General features: G+C 33.1%; 1 protein-coding gene and 1 long non-coding RNA gene across 2 annotated transcripts in view; one reads left to right on the top strand and one right to left on the bottom strand.

The window, feature by feature from the left end:
• Positions 1-2,532: 2,532 nt before the first annotated feature.
• LOC115209655 (ubiquitin-conjugating enzyme E2 variant 2) overlaps positions 2,533-18,379 on the bottom strand; it is a 31,621-nt gene continuing 15,774 nt past the window's right edge. The window contains exons 2-4 of the mRNA XM_029778125.2: positions 13,363-13,499; positions 7,589-7,714; positions 2,533-5,217 (exon numbers count right to left, since the gene is read on the bottom strand). Coding sequence (XP_029633985.1) covers positions 5,071-5,217; positions 7,589-7,714; positions 13,363-13,499 — 410 coding nt within the window. The 3' untranslated portion in view covers positions 2,533-5,070. The remainder of the gene's footprint in view (positions 5,218-7,588; positions 7,715-13,362; positions 13,500-18,379) is intronic.
• LOC118765336 lies at positions 7,011-7,261 on the top strand. The gene is made up of 3 exons (XR_005001173.1): positions 7,011-7,068; positions 7,177-7,182; positions 7,218-7,261. It is a non-coding gene; the product is annotated as an uncharacterized LOC118765336 (long non-coding RNA).

Genomic DNA, 18,379 nt, shown 5'->3' with positions numbered 1-18,379 from the left:
CATGAAGCATTGTGTTTAAAGTTACTGCTTTCCCAGAAGGTTGTTGTCAAGTCCCTCATCCTGGCATCATTCTTCTGAAGGTACTCAGTGTGATGATAGGGTGAGAATTTATGTAGGTAGACATTCTGAATAAAGTGACCTGATTTCCTTTACTGATCATGCTTCGGGTACTGTGGTGTGACATTTCCTCGGTGTAGGATATATAACTACTAGCTTGTCTCATTTGAGACTGAAGTTTGCCAAAATTAGTCTTTATGAGCTAAATGCAGATGGCTAAGAATGAAACTATTTAAATGATGGTAGGGAGGAACCTCCATAGCACAAGATAAGGGTTAGGGTTAGCAAGTAAGCTGAACAAAAGATAAACACAGCAGGTAGGTATGAATTCTAAATAATATGAATTTTATGGTTATTCCAAAGAGCAAATTTGGTTTCCAATACGTAAAAAGCATTATGCTTTCATTCTGTTCAGAGAAATTATGGTCCAGGATGCAATAAGTTGTTTAAAACCTGTCATATCTGGCCACAAAAAGTGATGGCTGTGTAATATGGTAACCAACCCACCAGCACGGGGAAAGACTTACAGTGCCCACATTAAATCATTTCCCACTAAAATGGATGAAGTCAGCAGCCCAATAAATTAACCACTGTCACAATACCATTACATGAAGATATGACTAGTTCAGTATAGACATAAGGTCTTAAAAAAAAACAAAAACACCAAAGTTAGCTTTCCAAAACTATCAAACTACTATGACCTTAAAGAGTTTGAAATCTCAGTTCACAATTATCTAATACTATGTGTAACTTGCATACAAAATCACTTGCTGTTTCATACAGAGAAGCATAGTAGTCAGTAATAATGGTAACAGCTGATGTTTTTAGATACTGGTATATTTTTAATAATGGTGCCATTTTAAATTGCTTGGTCTGACAATTCTAGCATCCCTACTAGGACTAGCCTTGTTCGTAGAACAGATTATTAAAGCTGGAAGATAAACTAGACAGAATTAGAGGATACAAATAGCATATGACTTATTATCTGCAGGGTGTTCCAAAAGTCACTGATAGGTTTCAATTTTTAATAACTTCCTTAACTTTACAAATAAATGCATGAAATTTTGATACAGTATAAAGAACATAATGGAAATTAATATGCACAAGTCATTCTGCAACACCATTACATCACATTTTCTGCTTCGCACACCCATACTCTTTCCAAAACTTGCACCATAACACCCTCAAGAGTTTCAGACCCCACTTCTGATTTTTCTATTGATGTTCTCCAGTTGCACCAGGATCTCAGGTAAACCCTCTCTTTCAGGTATCCCAACAAGAAATAAGCAAGACTAGTCAAGTCTGGGGAATGTGAAGGTCATTCAAAGTAGACCTCACACATGGTTCCAGTAAAGTAGAACTTCTCATACCTCAAGAGAAACAATGTAGTTGTTACAGCAGTGCTTTGGCAAGAGAAAAATCTCCCTCTATGTCAATGTCAACTAGCCTTCATGTTCCCCAGACTTAACTAGTCTGGATTTTTTCTTGTGGGGATGCCTGAAAGAGAGGGTTTATGTCAACAAACCAGAGACCCTGGTGCAACTGAAGAACATCAATAAAGAAATCAGAGAAGTGAGGTCAAACTTTTGAGGGTGTTATGGTGCAAGTTTTGGAAAGAGTACAGGCATGTGAAGCCAAAAATGGCTACCATCTAAGCAATGTCATTTTCATGTGATGTAGTGGTGTTGCAAAATTTGACTTGTGCATATTAATTGCCATTATGTCCTTTATATTGTATCAAAAGTTCATGCATTTATTTGTAAAGTTAAGGAAGTTATTAAAAAATTTTAACCCTTCAGTGACCTTTGAGACACCCTGTACATAACTTGCAAATCAAAGCAAAATATTGAAATAGTAAACACGATATGAGGGTTAAGTTGGTAAGGAATAGTTTTTAAAAATTAGAAGTCAATTTACAATAGCAGGTATGTAAAGATGTCATTTTCCAAATAAATTAACACGGGATCATTGATATCAATCAAAATCTAACACCAGAATTCCCAAACTCATCTCTACAAACATTCAATTGAGGAATACAGACATCACCCACAACTCCTCACACAATAAGTCAATCATCAAGATTTTGCTACATACAGCAAAATATCTATAAAACGTTTCATCTGATTAGTATATATTATATTTAAGGTAATAATTTAAGTTTTGATAGTAGAGTATAATAAAACATCAAACCAATGAAACTGTATACTTTCCAAAATAAGCAAAGACATAAATAGATTTCAGGATACTGAACAATGGCATAATTCCTATGTTAGTTATATAATATCTATGCAGCTCGACTACTTACAGATGATTCATTTGGCCAACTGAACATCTAAGATTCAATTAGAGAACAGTTGCGAAAAAATTCATTGAAAGGACTAGGAAGTAATGACAACATATTTCTTTGTAATGATGTATATACTTGTATTATATGACAAGTGTAATAAAAAAAAAAACTATCAGAAAACAAGGAGATTGAAAAAGTTCCTATGTTTATTTTGATGTCATTCATCAAATGACCATTTCCAATAAATCACAACTCTTTATATCAAGCAACCTGATTTTAGAAACCATAATAGATAACTAAGATTATTATAAATAAAAAAAAAAATCAACAAAAATTAGATTTAGCTATTCAAATAAATGAAATACTTGACAATCTAAAGCAAAAATAAAATAAGGCTACAGAAAAGACAGTTAAACAAGTCCCATACAGAGTGCCATACATGCATACATTAAAACCTGATATTTTTACTGTATTTTTATTATATTGCCTTAAAGGATAATTTTAAATATGCAAACTACAGAAAATGCTTAACAACAGGTTTTAATTAATCAAATGACATGTTCAATAAAACATCATCATACAGAAACAGAAAGCTGGGAAACAGTAGTAGATTGCTTCACTCAAGAGTCATTATAGAATACTATCAGTATGTTTATTCCAAATTATAAGACATACATTTTATTTCTTGAAAACCTAGAAATAAATTTATTCAAAACAAATCTAATTTAAAAAAAAAAAAAAGCTTGCTTAATCGTTAAAAAAAAAAAAAAAACTAAGATAGTAAGAACTAAAAAGTTAAACTTGAAAAGTAGGTAGAACTGTTGTAGCCGTACCAAGGATACATTTTGATAAAAACTGACACATGAGGTACAAAACTTAGTTCTTTTAAGCTTTATTTGGAAGAGTAATCAAAATTACTAAAAGCCAAGTCCAACATAGTGAAGAAGAGTCTTGGTAGTGTTCTCCAAATTTGCAGTGGCTTTTTTGATAGCGAAGCAAAAATATCTTTTAACAGGTCCATTCAGATAAAATATGAAACCAACAGACCAACCTAGTATTCTTTTTAGGAAACAAATGGAAAAAAAAAAAAAAAAGGAAATCATTTTAACTTAGCTGTTACAAATGACATTTTTCTAGATCTTACTACATCCTCAATAAAATGAATCACCTTGGCAAACAATATAGTTTACAAATGTACATCAATGCTGACAAATGGAAGAGTGCACAGGGCTATATATTTAATGTTTCTAAAGATGTGTATTTACACGTCTACACAAGCAATACTCCTGCATTGAAAATCTACACATTAGGACATGCATTCATATGCATTAAAAAGTGTTTATGGAGATATACATGTCAATGTTATAATCGTTTACATTCTCATGAGATTATATGCTTCATAATTTTTAATTTGAGAATTACATCAGCTATTATCCACTTGTACAGAGATTGCCAAGTCAACACCTGGAACTTAACACAAAAATGCATTAGCAAGAGGAAAAGATGAATGCCAAAATTAATGTTAGGGAAAATATATTTTTTTCATTTAAATCTGAAGTAACAGTAAACCATTTTTATTGAAAGAAAATGATTTTTTCCTTTTCATTAGTTATTATTATACCAAATTTATTGATTCAGATTATTGGACAAATAAAAGAACTGTTTTGACTTTCTTCCTTTTTGTCCAGAATAACAATGTCCAGGAGTTATGTGTTTTTCAACAACTAAGCTGATTAGAGGAAGAAGAAGAGAAAGAAAAATATTTCTATCTTTAATTATAACTTATATAACGAACCACTATCTTTGAAAAGTTGAATTTATTTCATTAACTTCATTTTTCCCAGAGTGAATGTGCTGTTTTTAGGCTCTAAAAAATGTAAGCCATCTCTAAAGCAATTGAAGCACATATTCACAAAATAAGGTTTGCTTTCATCCAGCCCTCACACTTTTCTATTGTTATTTGCAAAATATAAAATATAAAAAAAAAAATTTTTTTTTTCTTTTCAGAGTATCTTTCACAAATTTTTTTTTTTTTAATGGATTATCTTATAGAGTTGCTTTCATTTTAAAGACCAGAAATTCCAGAAAAGATTAAAGTGATCCAGAGTGTGCAATGCTCAGAATTTAAAAAAAGAAAGCCTACACAAGAATTACCGATCACTGCCTTTAACAGAATCACTAGATTAAAGAAAGAACAAAGGATTTTGTTTTTAAATCAAGAGAAAGAGGATTATTACTTTGTTGTAGATAAAGATTGTCATAGTTACACTCAGATATTTCTTCTAATCTTTTAAACTTTACTCGTATATTGAAACTGGTTTGCCTAGTGCACAGTAATTATGCACATAAATTCATTAAATTCTCCAGAAAGAAGCAATAATTAGACATATAATAATGGAGACAAGCCATAATGTTAACAGAATTTCTTTTCTTGGCATTATTGAAAGAGGGAACAAATAGAGACTTAATTTTAGTCATGGGTCCTCAAAAAAAGGGGGTAATAAAGGATTGGTAAAGATAGAGGGAACAGGAATGTGACCATAACTACATCAGTCAACTGGACAGAGAAAGAGAAAGAAACAGAGGGGAAGTGGATAGGCTAAGTGATGTTGGTTGCAGCTGGGGGGAAAGAAAAGAAAAATAATAGGTGTTGTGTAATAGTAGTAGAAATAGATTTTCGTTCAGCCCACTGCTAGATTTGTAAAAAGAGAGGTAGAGAAAAATTGCTAATTCTGGAACATAGAACCATCTTGAGGCTGTGATAACTTCTGATTCTCCTTCATGTACATCAATTGTCTTATTTCAGTTAGTAAATGTTTGATTGTGTAGTTTTTCTGCCAGCAATTAAGAACACACACTTTTTTCCGATCAACCTGCAAAACGAGGGCAAATGAGAAGACAACGAAATTAAAAGAACTGGTGGAATATTTTTTAATAAAACAATAACCTACTAAAAGTTTGAAATTTCCACATTTAGATAAAAATTAATTAAAAATTGTAAAATAATGTTTCTGAGTTATACCTGACTAACAAGTGACTTGATCTGAGATTGTGTTGAAACTGAAGCAACTATGTAGTGAAGGAGTCATTTAAGGAGTCACAAAGCAGTTAAAAAATCCTTTTAAATTTAAATATAATCAATGTGATATGAAAATTTTCATCGTACAACTGTGAACTAGTCACTGACACAGATGATGGAACTGTGTCAATGATCAAATCTACAATTATGTGACAAAAATTTTGACACCTCAAATAAATTTTATGTGGAACTAACACAGCTTTGAGTGTTTTTAAAAGGTTCTTTCACATCCTAACTGCATTTTTTGACTGATAAAGATGAAAAGATTTCCATAACAATCAAATATATAAAACAAAAGAAGTATAAGTTTTGCAAGGAAAAGTACAATCACAGGATTGCTACTAACAAGCATTTTTCTTGCACCAGTTAATCACTTTATATTAAGTCACAAAAATATTTTAGTTGCTATCAGGAATCTTGAGATCAGAGCTTAAAGGGTTACAAATACATTTAGTGTAAAATCTTATGCAATCACAAGCAATAATTTTTACATTAGTTAGTTCTTAAATGATAAAACTTGCCTACATTTCATAAAATATTTTTATACGAGTCAATGAGGAAGCCCTTGTGTAGTCCTTTGACCTATGAGAAAGAGAAGCTGAATTTCCTTCAAACTTCATCCAAATGTATTTAAAATGACTGCAATTACAAGATAATGCAGTCCTGGATATAATATACCAGAAAAGATGGTATGGTCACAGCTAGATGGCTGATTAGTGGTTAAAGATTTATCACAGAAAGTCATAGCAGTTGAACATGAAAAAACCATACAATTATACATCAAACACATGATGGCTCTGCATGAAACAAAAACTATTTTGAAATGAAACTACAACCCAACAACACACACATGCACACAAAATATCAAAACACACAAATGAACCTAGACCATAAAAAGCCAGAAGTGCTACCATTATCTCCCTTCAAACATTAGCAGTTCTACAGTGAATTTATACACACAATGGCAACAAAAAAATATTCACCACTTAAACGAAACTAAAAAAAATTAAACATACAGGCACAGGTGTGGCTGTGTGGTTAAGAAACTTACTTCCCAACCATGTGGTCTTGGGTTCAGTTCCACTGCACAGCACTTTTGGCAAGAGTCTTCTACTATAGCCCTGGATTGACCAAAGCTTTGTGAGTGGATTTGTTAGAGGCAAACTGAGAAAAACCCATCATGTGTGTGTGTGTGTGTATTCATGTGTGCATGTCTTTGTTTTTGTACCCCAACTGGTGTTGGTTTGTTTACGTCCTAACTTAATGGTTAAGCTAAAGAGACTGATAGAATATGTAGCAGACTTAAAAAATAAGTACTGTGTCAATTTATTCAATTAAACCCTTCAAGGCAGTGACCCGACATAGCTACAGTTCATTTTCTCAAGAACCAACTACCTGCACAACAAAACAAAAATACTAAAAATAGAAGACTTGGTTATGTGAGCTCTGAGATCCAACCTTCACTGCCCCTGCTACAACACTCCCAAACAAGCAAAAATATCTATAACATCATTCTTAGAACCCTATTTCGCTCACATAGTAATAAGACAGGAAAAAGATTAAAAAATAGCATCAACAGCTTCATTAGCCCCATATACTCTGCTGATAGGCACCAGTGTTAAGTATCAAGACACCAGCATCAGTTGTCAAGCAATGTTGGGGGGACAAACACAGACACACACACACATATATATATATATATATATATGTGACGGGCTTCTTTCAGTTTCCACCTACCAAATCCACTCACAAGGCTTTGGTCAGTCCGAGGCTATAGTAGAAGACACTTGCCAGACAAACAGACAGACTTCAGCTTACTGCTATCTAGTGTGGTAGCCACCAGAATCTAAACATACAGAAACACACTAGACACAAGCTGCCCATACTGCAATACTGCACCAAGTACAATTAACACCTGCATGTCAGAATGTGCAGCAAGACCCTCATACATGCCATACCTCATGCAGTGGTAGGGAATAGTCAAAGCTCTAGATCTGTAGATTGCAATCTAGTTGTGCAGCCAACTACTTAAGCCTGCTCAATCAGAGCTGACCTAATAGTACACAAACAACATTTTACAAAATAATAAGCAATGCTTAACTGGTCATTATATCACAATCAAAGAACAGCATAAAGAATATTAGTGAAAAAGAATTTAAACTTACAACTCCATTTGTATCATTAACACCATTTATCTTAATTCTTGTGAGAAATTTAATATTAGGAGGTTCTTCTGGGTATTTAGGACTACATTCTATCTTCAAATTATATATTCTACCCTCATAGGGAGTCTGAAAGGGAAAAAAAATATATATATATTAAAAAAAAGCCACATTCCATGTCAATCAATTTCAATCAATAAGAATCATGCAAACAAAAACATCACAATTTAGTTTTATATCAAATATTACAAATTGTATAAGCTAATTAGCCATGGTCAGAAACAATGTAAATAAGTCCATGACTATAGAGAAGTAAATATTCCCTAAAAACATCTATGTGCATGCATGCATATATATATATATATATATATATATATATATATTAACATAGCCATATAGTTAAAAGATTCACCTTGTAACTATGTGGTTCCAAGTGGAATTCTATTGTGTGGCACCTTGGCTATGTGATCTACTATAGTCTCAGACTGAACAATATCTTGTAGGCAGAATTCAGTAAACAAATTACAGTGAAGAAGTGCATCTGTTTGTTGGTAATGTGTTAAAAAATTGCAACTTAGTGATTCAGTAAATACAAATTGATACAAATATGAGATTGATGTGATAAGCTAAAACCCTTGAAGGTGGTACCCTAGTATGGCTACAGTCTAATGACTGAAACCACTAAAAGAACATGTAATTTTATAAATCAGTCATTTTTTCAACAGTAAAAGGTGAGACAAATTAACATGAAGATGATGCTCAATGCCTGAGATATTTATCCAATACTTTGACCATTTCACCTCCCCATCCCCATAAACTTCTATATTGCAGCACTTAATGTGTTTTAAACTATGTTTTACTCCTTGTGATGTGGTTGTAGTAGGATAATGTTATTTAGATTTAAAGTGTTAATTCAAAAGGAAACATCTCAATAGTCGCAGAATAAGAGATGCCAAATATCTGCCACATTCTATTTTCAATTACATTTTCACTAATATATTATGTCCTATGCTTCCCGCCCCAACCTTTTTTTATAAATTATATCTTGGCACAGTGCAAGACCTGGAAAACATGCAACAACAAAACATTACAGAAAGTTATTTTTAGTAATAAGAGCATGACAAGACATGACGGCAGCATAAAAGGCAGATGGATTGACTACAGCAGTTTACAAAATCAACAAATTGAAGAAATACAAAGTGTTGGACAAATTAAACCTGTAGTTGTAGAAAATGAGCAAAATCACTTAACACACAAGAATTTCAAAATAAAATGTGATCTTTTTTGACAATTAAGTCCTCGCAACATTAAAAATCTCAATTCTCCACAATTAATGAACAGAGCCCAATTAGTAATTGATGAGTAATATAATAAACGCAACTATTTAGAAGACTTGATATAATAATACCTGATATTCTGATTCTTCCTCAAGCTTGCCTTACCACAGGAATCTCTAATTTACCATAAGATTATATCTTAATATTTTAAAAAACTAAGTGACTATTTTAAGAATTTTCTTTGCGATTAAGCATTTATTCCTTACAAAAATGTATTCAGTACTTAAGATACTAAAGGCTCTAAAGCTACAAAAGAAGAGAACAGTATTATGGTATAGATAATATCTCAACAGAGAGACTACAGAGGAGCTGCCACCTAAATTATGGAGAAGGTAAACAAATTATCCAAGCTTTTTTCAACAAATTTTATTCAACAAAAACAACATGTAACAAAAACATCTTTTAATGATTATTCCAGAACATATTCACCATCTACTTCAATTACTGCTTCCCATTTGCTTGGCAGACGGTCAGACCGTCATTTAAAGATGTTTTTGTTAAATATTATTGCTTTTGTTGAATAAAATTTGCAGAAAAAAGCCACAATAATTATGCACCAGCCCAATACATTAGCCCAAGTCTAGAAAATGACACATTTGGAAAAAGTATTTTAAGCTTTTTGGCAACGGATTATTATTTTTATGAAATGAACTGTTTTTCAATGTGTATAGTTTGAAATGATCACTTGGTATTTTGGTATTTAATCACTAAACTGAAATATTTTAAACCAAATCCAACTGAGCAACTTATTTTAATTAAATATAAAATATTAAAACTATGAAAGTTAATCCACATACTATTTTCCATACAATTTTTTAAAATTACAAAAGAAACAAAATCTTTAATGCACTCATACTTAATTAGCTCTCTCGGTAGTGATTGCTGCTATAATCTTCACTGCATGTGTAGAAGGCAAAAAAAAGTAAACATTCAACTAAATAAAGCCAATACAAACAATTTTATATATTAATGTCAAATATATGGGACTGCAAGATTGTTTCAGAACCAACTAGTTTCAATGCAGCCACCATCAACACTATTACTAACCATCTATTGAGAGAAATGTGTGGGGGAATTGAAAAAAGAAAAAGAATCAGTTCAGATAATACACCTTTTCCCGTTTACTTAAATATATGATCAGTGCCCCTTTTATAATGAAATATCCAATTAATATCATTGCTATATAGAATTTTTTTTTTTTATGAACATTTTGGAGAGCAAACCAGATGCAATAGCAACAATACATCTGCTAATGAAGCTTAATAAATAAAAACGTTTCGAGTTGCCTCCCTTGTTTCTTCAATTGCTGTATGTGATGCACTTGCATAGCACGTCACCTGATCGGAGATCGTGTGCTGAAACAAAAACAATTGCAGTGTGGAAGATGTTTATAAGCCATATAAAACACACAAAAATATTTCGGCAAATTAAATATGTGGAAGTGAATCTAACGGTTTTTGTGTGTGTTTTAAATGGCTTATAAACACCTTCCATGTTGCAATTGTTGTATAATGTGAGCTAACTGGTAATATTTTTCATTATCCCCATTTCATTGTGATTTCTGATGTAAACAGTGGAAACACCTACTTATCAAGATAATTACAAGACGATAGAGTATCTCAAGGCAAAACAAATTTCTTAAGGTATAACCAAACCAGAATAGGTAAAAGAGAAGAAAGCAAATGATAATAGTCTATTGTAAGAACACTTTCTAACCAGTGGAATCAAACTGTATACTGAAGAGATGATGTGTAGCACAGATAATGTATGAACCAATTAACATTAAATGATATTTCAATAAACTGTCAAATCAGACTATAATATAACTATAATGACCCTTAAATTCATCAGTCAAAAATCAATGTTTACATGTATGACTCTGTGGTCAAGAAATTTACTTCACAAGAAGTGATTCTGAATTTGAATCCACTGTGCAGCACATACTATAGCCTTGAGTTGACCAATACCTTGTAAGTGGAATCTGGTAGATAGAGACTATACAGGTGTATATCTGTAAGGTAACTGAAAAACTAATGCTTTATGAAGTTCCACGTGGATTTGCAATAAGTACTGGTGTTTGATCTCCTGGAGGTCCAATAAGCACTGTTTACCAGCTGCGGATATAAAATTACATAAACAAGCCTTATTGCACATATACTGGAACTCAGATAACAATAACTATAAATGTAGTAATACCTCTTCACAATATTTGATAAGCAGAAAACAGAATTTCATAGTCCCTTATCCTCCATCAATATGCAAAATTCCAATTCTTTTCAGTATTGTATATACGATAGTGTAGATATTTCAAGTTCAGTCCTACTGCACAGAACCTTGAGCAAGTATCTTTTACTATAATGCTGGGCCAACCAAAGCCTTGTGATAAAATATTTACTAAAGTGGCAACATTTGGTGATGATCTCTGAGCTGACAGATATTCAAGAATCTTAAATCCACATATCCTGAGGCTCTTTTAAGCAGTGCATAACACACAGCTTTTTGTACTATTTGTTTTGTCTGCAGCTCTTGAAGAATGGAGTAGAACGCTACTCCATTCAAACAACAGATGTAATAGGATAGTTTGCTTGCATTTCTCTTTGCTAAATTTCTGAAGGAAAAAGTATAGTTGACAAATCTTTGTTCAAATTTTCTTCAATTATACCCACATATTGTTATCTCATTTACTTTACCTATAGTCTTATAGTGTCAATCCTTGCCAGCAATTCACTTATCTTGTAGTTCATTATATTTCTTACTTTTTACTACATCGCAGTTACAGAAACACCTCCCTTAACCATGCCATACTTTGTAAGTCTAACTTGAAATATATTTTAATCAACCTAAGGGAAATAACTTACTTCAAACAATGAAAAAATCGATATGTAATGAGTTACGTTTCTTATCAGATCTTCAAATGCAGAATGCAATACTAAAAACTTCATAAGAAAACAATTCATAGGTGTTTTTGATATTTCAAAATCCTAGACCCCTAGATATGAAACCGAGTCCTGATGTGTCTCACACACACATATAATGCAAAAATTGTAAAGTTCATGAAGGTAGATTAGTGTTTCCGTCTACCAAATCCACTCACAAGGCTTTGGTTGGCCCGAGGCTATAGTAGAAGACACTTGCCCAAGATGCTGTGCACTAGGACTTGAAACAAGTCTTGTTTCAAGTCCTAGTGCACAGCATCTTGGGCAAGTGTCTTCTACTATAGCCTCGAGCCGACCAAAGCCTTGTGAGTGTATTTGGTAGACGGGAACTGAAAGAAGCCCGTCGTATATATTTATGCATGTATATATATGTACGTGTGTGTATATGTTTGAGTATCTGTATCCCCCCAACATTGCTTGACAACCGATGCTGGTGTGTTTACATCCCCATAACTTAGCAGTCTGGCAAAAGAGACTGATAGAATAAGTACTAGGCTTACAAGGAATAAGTCCTGGGGTCGATTTGCTCGACTAAAGGTGGTGCTCCAGGATGGTCACGGTCAAGTGACTGAAACAAGTAAAAGAGAAATTTGTCACACACATATACATAACATGTGTGTTTCCCCTATCCATGTTGTTTACATTTGCATTCTATACAAGTCACAAGCTACAAGTGGTGGTGGTGTTGTAACTATCAAATCACCTTGCTTTGTACTTTCGAAAGTGTGAAAAATAAAATTTATTACTTGAAAAAGAGATAAAGGTGTTGGCAACAGGAAAACAATTCCATAATAATATATTCACCTAGTCCATACAATCATGGAAAAACATGCATAAAAACATAACATATGCCTACTGAGTGCTATTTGTGGCATCATCACTAGTGGGTTTACCTTGCAGCTTGCAATGCAAAAGAGAGCTCTCATAATGGAGACATTTAGAGAGAGAAAACTTCTTAAAAATATGCAAAAGTTATTGCTCCTGTATTTTTTTTTTTTTCCATTTTACCTTAAATTTTGAAGGATTATGCATGAATTAACCACAGAGGTTTTCAATGTAGAGTTATATTAGACTGTCTAAAGAATAATATGAAGACAGATTTCTTAATAATTTTCATTTATCTAAAAACAAGAACCCATTTTCTGACTTTAAATGGTAAGATTTCAGTAATTTATCCAAAGAAAATAATGAAAGAAATAATAATAATAATAACAATCCTCTCTACAAGGCCTGAAATTTTGGGGAGGGGGATAGTTGATTACATCGACCCCAGTGGAATTTGAACTCAGAACATAAAGACAAATGAAATGCCACTAAGCATTTTGCCTGGCACACTAACAATTCTGCCAGCTTGTTGCCTTTATAAAAATAATAACGTGTGTGTATGTGAAATCACATTGATTAATTTTTCCAAATAAAAATATTACATATTAGAAAAAAGATTTTAAATTACTCTAAAAACAAGTAATCAATTATTAATACAGAAATGAACATATTAGCTCACCTTAGTTGGACCTACAATGGTCCCGTTCCAATGGACAAATAAAAGATCATCATCTGATTCCAATCCCCAGCTTATTCCCTCACCTACACCTGACTGGCCTTCTTCATATTCCTCAAGTAGCCGGAAATTTCTAGGAACTAAATAACAATAAGAACAATTATCAAATTGTACTCATTAAATTCAAAACAAAGAGATGGAATATATATATATATATATACATTAAAAGATATTTTTTTAATAATTTGTATACCAAGCAAAAAAAAGTACTGACTTTAATGGAACATTTTAGTGAAGCAATTCAAAAGATTTAAATGAAAATATATCCAAGTTCAAAAATCAAAAGTAAAAAGGCTTCGAAAATACAGAGAAATTTTAAAATGAGAAACTACCAAAGTTCAAAAATGAAAAGCATTCCTATCTAAGAAAAATGGCTTCCAAAATACAGAGAAATTTTAAAATGAGTAACTAAAACTTGATTTACTACATGTGCATATGGTTTCACATTTATATGAATACATGTATACACAAAGCCCCAAGTCAGTTGATGCCTTACAAGTGAAACTGATAAACAGAAACTGTAAGGAAGCCAGTCATATGTGTAAATGTTTATATATCTTGCTTTACATGAAAAGTGATGAGCTAAAAACTGATGTTTATTGACATCCCCTGCCAACATAATCATCCTCTAGTTCTGCACTGTAGTAATACTAAAGTGGTTAGGGTTACCTCACTAAAGCTGGTGCCATGAAAAAGTATTCAGTACACAGTAAAGTGGTTGGCATTAGGAACAGCATTCAGCCATAGAAAAGCGTGGCAGAGTAGACAGGAATTTCACACTACTCCCAGATTCATCAGATGCTGTTAAACTGTCCTGACCATGCCAGCATGGGAAACAGACATTCTTGGATATTTAAGAAAAAAAAAAAGAGCCAAACAAGTCTTTCATAAATTTGGCATATTAAAATGTAGTATTTATATAGGTTATTTAATCCAAACATTGCAATATCAGTTACTAACTGTAACTTTAGGAGTAAAATATGTTTTACAAAGATATGCATGATTTTATTAAGAAAAAAACCAAACTCTGAAAATTTCCAGATTATCATCTTTTATCCCGTGCGGGTGGCACGTAAAAAGCACCCACTACACTCACGGAGTGGTTGGCGTTAGGAAGGGCATCCAGCCGTAGAAACACTGCCAGATTTGACTGGGCCTGATGAAGCCTTCTGGCTTCACAGACCCCAGTAGAACCGTCCAACCCATGCTAGCATGGAAAACGGACGCTAAACGATGATGATGATGATCCCTAAGGCTAATCTTTCAAGCAAGATAGATGAGAGAAAAATTGTACAGTTAAATAATGAATTATAGTGTTATTCTGAAATATTTTTTACAATAAAAAGTTTAGAAAAATAATTTAAAATGTCAAGAGGTTTCATTTAAATCAGAGGTTCTTAAACTTTTCTCCCTGTGAACCCATTCATCACACCTGGCAGTAATGGAGTACTCCTTGTGAAGAATATGTTAAAAAGCTGGATGCTATAAAACCAACAATAGTAAGTGTGATTTTATAGACACCATAAAACAATGTATTATTTGCTATTAATTATATCTGGAAGTCAAGACCTTCAAACAACACATTTGTCAATGTATTCTTCATGATACTATTTACTAAACCTGAGGTTGCAACAATGAAATATAGTTGTAGGTGATTCCTTGAAAATTTCAGTTTTAACAAATCTCATACACCTATGTAATTTCTTTTGTATACCTCTAGGGATTTATGCACCCTAGTTTGAGAACTCCTGGTTTAAATGGAAGTGTACAAGTTTGCAAGAAATGCATACGTAGCTCTAATTTGGATAGTTAGCCACCCACTGCTAACTCTTACTTTATCCATCTCTGCTTTTGCCAACCACTCCCCAGCAGATTTCACATTTATTGTGTACAAGGCATACTCCTCTTGTGCTGGTGCAATCACATTAAGACACCCACCATTATTGTGCTTCCTTTTGAATAAGACAACCTCTGTAATGCTGACACCATGAAATATGTACCCAGTACATAAATGAGAAGAGAAAGTTAAGGACTGTGAAGCCTTTTAGTTCTGTCACAATGAGGACTTAACTTCTCTAGTGTTGGTGTCACAAGAAAATGCACCCAGTACACTCTATGAAGTACTTGGTGATAGGAAGAGATCCAGTCATACAGACCAATTTGAGGAGTAAGATAGGAACACTGTTCAAATGTGGGTCATTTTGAGAGACAAATGGGAACTTGCTTATCAAGTAGTTTCTCCTTGGGTGTAATGTGTATATATGTACACCTCATATATGTATGAGCAGTAAACAATTGAGTAGTATAATTCAGAATCATTAATCCATAGCAATAGTTCAGGACTGATTTTTTTTTTATCCTACAGAGAAAAATTTTCCTTCCATGAAACGACCAACTCTGAAGACTTAAGCACAAGAAAATGCTGTAATTATACTTAAGTTCATGAACATTTTACTTGATAATGTAGCACATTAACCTCAAAACTTCAAATTAAGATGTCCAGAGTATTTCAATAACAATGTAGCCACAACCATGCCATTTAGATATGCCTTTCGTTGAACATATTCAGGATTTTTCAACTAGTTTCTACATCAAATTTATATAAATAAAATTGCTTCATATGACAAAAGCAATTTTATAGTCCATGATATAAAGACTCTGAAGTATGAAAAAAAAGTTAAAATACAAATACCTCATTAATGAACACCAACTGGAGCACTCATTATCTTTGAAAGAGGTAAAAGTACCATTTAAATCTTTTTCACATTCTACACATAAATTTTATGAACTTCCAAATTGTTTTTCCTGCCAACCCAGAATACACTCATCACACACACACATCCATTTCTGCTTAACTTCAGCAGCATTCCTAACTGTTGATCACATGTTGCTGTATCACATTTCCAAGCTTTCACAACTTCAAAGACAATAGAAATCAACCTGTTTCTTTTTCACTCAACAGAGTGAAACTCAGCAGTTTCTTTAATATGTTTGTTTATAACTATAGACAAGATGCAAAGAATAGAGGGAAGTCAAGTTTCCTTGAATTGTGCAATACAGTATGGCCTAATCATCTGTAGCAATTTTAATTTTTTTTTAAATGGACAACCACTTGATCACCAACCACTCCGGTGAATATGCAAGTCAGATAAACAACAGATTATGAACACTAAACATAAAGAATGTACCCTTCAGTACTGACTTATGATTAGTGACTTCAGGATAAGTGCTAAAGAATCTCAAAAATAAAATAGAAAAAAAAAGGAAGGTATAGAGCTGAAAAATCTCTCTTGTGTGTAAATGCAAATGAATACAATACTAGGCAACATTTATTAGATAAGGAAGAAAATGGAGCCATACTCTGAATCTGTCACCGAATTCCAAGAAACTTGATACGCCTTCATTCTTTGTAACCTCATCATAACCATAAATACTATTACAGAAAGAGCTCCAGCCCTTTCTACTACATAAGAAATTGGTTTATTCTATGGTCTTTAAGGTTGGAGAAGTTGTGAGATGTAATAGTGTTTATCAAAGAACAATACCAGGTAGCGAGATGACAAGTATACCCTTCTGCATTGTAAGAATCAAAAATGAGAAGTGTCCAAGACTATGAAGCAATAGGTCAGTGTAAATAACCCAACAAAGAAACAACTATTAAAATTGTCTGGCAACACAGCAGTAGCATCAATTGTTACAAAAGTATGCTCCAGAAAGGAGCAACTAATTTGCACAAATAATTAGGATAACTTGCTTAGGTGAGATACAGTTTGGGTTTATGCCAGGATGGAAAACCATTGATGCCCTTTTCATATAAAGGCAGTTATAAGAGAATTTCATAGCCAAAAACAAGCTACTATACCTAGCACTCTTTAACCCAGTGAAGCCTTTCAGAGAGAGAGAGAGAGATTTGATATAAAAAATTGAATGCAGATGAATGACTTCTGGGAGTAAGCCACATATTAGAGTGTTGTTAGCAAGGTGAGAGTTACAAGTTCAATGAGGCATTTAGTGTGCAGATAAATGTCCATCAGAGTACAGTTCTGAGCTTACTCCAGGCCATGCACAGGGGTGTTGTTAGTAAGGTAAGAGTTTGCCATGAGTATATTGATAAATTTAATGCACATGTAAGTGTTCACCAAGGCACAGTCCTCAGCACTCCCTTATTCATCAACCTCCAGACCATAACAGAGGAATTTTAAAAGTTCAAGACCAATTGTCCATGGGATTTCCTGTGTGCTGACAATTTAGTTCATCTTGTTGAATCAGTTGAAGAATTAGACAAAAAGTTTGAACAATAGAACTAAAATTAAAAAACCTAAAAGTAAACCTAGCAAAGACAAAAGTTTCAGTAAGCAAGAAAGAATACAGAGATTGGATATGCTCAATGCACAGAAAAGGAACCAGTAGGAATTCTATACTGTGTAGCAAATGTAACTTAAAGATGAATAAAAGATGCAGTAGGATCACAGGCAGGCTGGCAGAAACAGACTTCATATAGGGCAGATACATAGAAGTAATTAGTAGTAACAGCACCCATGAATTCTTTCAACTGCCCAGAAGGCTCACTAGAAATAGTTGACAGCTTTTTATCTCAACAGTGGAGATGGATGCTGCACAGAGTAAGGACAGCGAAATATTACTTGTTAGCAACAAATAACTTTCTTCTTTGATTAAAGGGCAGATTTCATGATGCTCATGTACAATATAAGATACAGCATAGTAGTAAAACAAGGGTATTGAATATGAAGGATATGCAATGAATACAAGAAAAAAATTAGCTAGCTTCTTACTGTTAGTGCACATGGATCTTACTATTAGTGGACACTCAAGGGTCAGGTGATAGTATTAAAATGATTGTAGGATTAAGAACAAATATTATTCATCAGACAGGCTTCTACATAGTTTCTGTCTAGATAAATTCACTTGCAAAACTTTGGTTTACTCAAGGCTATGGTAG

This window comes from Octopus sinensis, linkage group LG1 (assembly GCF_006345805.1).
Source record: "Octopus sinensis linkage group LG1, ASM634580v1, whole genome shotgun sequence".
Lineage (NCBI taxonomy): Eukaryota > Metazoa > Mollusca > Cephalopoda > Octopoda > Octopodidae > Octopus > Octopus sinensis.
The sequence above is the reverse complement of the archived record's forward strand: the minus strand, read 5'-3'. Positions and strand labels throughout refer to the sequence as shown.